Consider the following 1212-nt stretch of genomic DNA (forward strand, 5'->3'; position numbering starts at 1 on the left):
TTATTTTTTTCTTCCCTTGTGGCTGCTTCATATTCATAAGCTTGTCTTCCAAACTAGAACCTCTGGAAATGTCATTAGTTTTTAAGTGAGAAGTTACATTATGCAGAATCACATGCAGCCTCCAGAAAATATCAGATCTACATCCTACCCCACACCAACTCAGTCCAGCACCTTCTCCTTGCATCTAGAAAAGTTCATTGCCTTGATATCAAGGTGATCAATGCCTCCAATAGCCAGATTCATTCTTGCAAAGCACTTTGAGGTTTGTAGGTAAAAAGGGTAAGATCCATGCAAGGAGTTTACGTTTACTAATGTGATTCATCTTCCATTTATTAAAACAGATATGTTAAGAGAAACCAGTAATCTCCAGGAGTATCCAACTGCCTCAATCTACACCTATGCCTACCCATCAGCACCTCGAGCTCCCCGTAAGCATGGAAATGTTGTTATCCTTAAATGAAATGTGCCCAACCCTTCATCAGGAGACAGAGAGGAAAACCAAAGGCTCCATTCAAAGCTCACAAAAGTCAACTGAATCCTCTCCAGTGCCTTCCTTCCCCCTTCTTTGTGCCCTTGTGTGACAAGGTATTCAGCAGAATTTCAGCAAGCCCCAAACTTGTGACCTCTGGGCTATCAACCATGCACGTTAGCACTCGCACCAGCCCAGCCCCTTTCAAGGGCACTGGATCAGACCCAGTCTCCATGTCCTTTCAGGCTACCCACCTAAGACGTTTCAGCAGCAATATCCCCACTGATGTGAATGGCTCATTCTTTCCTGGATATGAGAAGGGCTATATTAGTGTTTTCGTTCAAGTCTGGGCCAGGTGCGACCGTGCTTTCCTAAATGCCACCTCAAATGCACCTGTACAGTTCCCACTGGCCTCAGTGATCAGAGGCTGGCCCCACATTCTATTCTTTCTTCTGTAGTTCTTATGCCACTGTTATCACTGCAGTCTGAGTGCCTTCTAGTAGTTCATAAAGCAACCTGGCTAACAACTGTCACATTTGTTGTAATCAGTGAACTACAGTTGGGGCCCAGTCCTGCAAAGAAAGCACTCACTTCCTGCAGATGCCAGGGGGATCTAAGGGCATTTGTTGCCTCACCACACAGAATCAGAGCTTGAGAACAGAAGGCAATAATAAAGTGTATCTTGGGAAACCTTGTCAGAGGAACTTGCATTCTATAAGCATTTCTGTGAGGTTGGTTCAAGT

The 1212-nt window shown here is 44.7% G+C and overlaps 1 protein-coding gene across 3 annotated transcripts in view; it reads left to right on the forward strand.

The window, feature by feature from the left end:
* Positions 1-1212, forward strand: part of LOC109290822 (WW domain-binding protein 2-like) — a 17866-nt gene that overhangs the window by 6659 nt on the left and 9995 nt on the right. For all 3 annotated transcript variants that reach the window (XM_019507608.1, XM_019507607.1, XM_019507609.1), the window contains one exon: positions 342-428. In XM_019507608.1, the coding sequence (XP_019363153.1) occupies positions 342-428 (87 nt within the window). The remainder of the gene's footprint in view (positions 1-341; positions 429-1212) is intronic.

Source organism: Gavialis gangeticus, unplaced genomic scaffold (genome assembly GCF_001723915.1).
Source record: "Gavialis gangeticus isolate Ggan-Ray unplaced genomic scaffold, GavGan_comp1, whole genome shotgun sequence".
Taxonomy (NCBI): domain Eukaryota; kingdom Metazoa; phylum Chordata; order Crocodylia; family Gavialidae; genus Gavialis; species Gavialis gangeticus.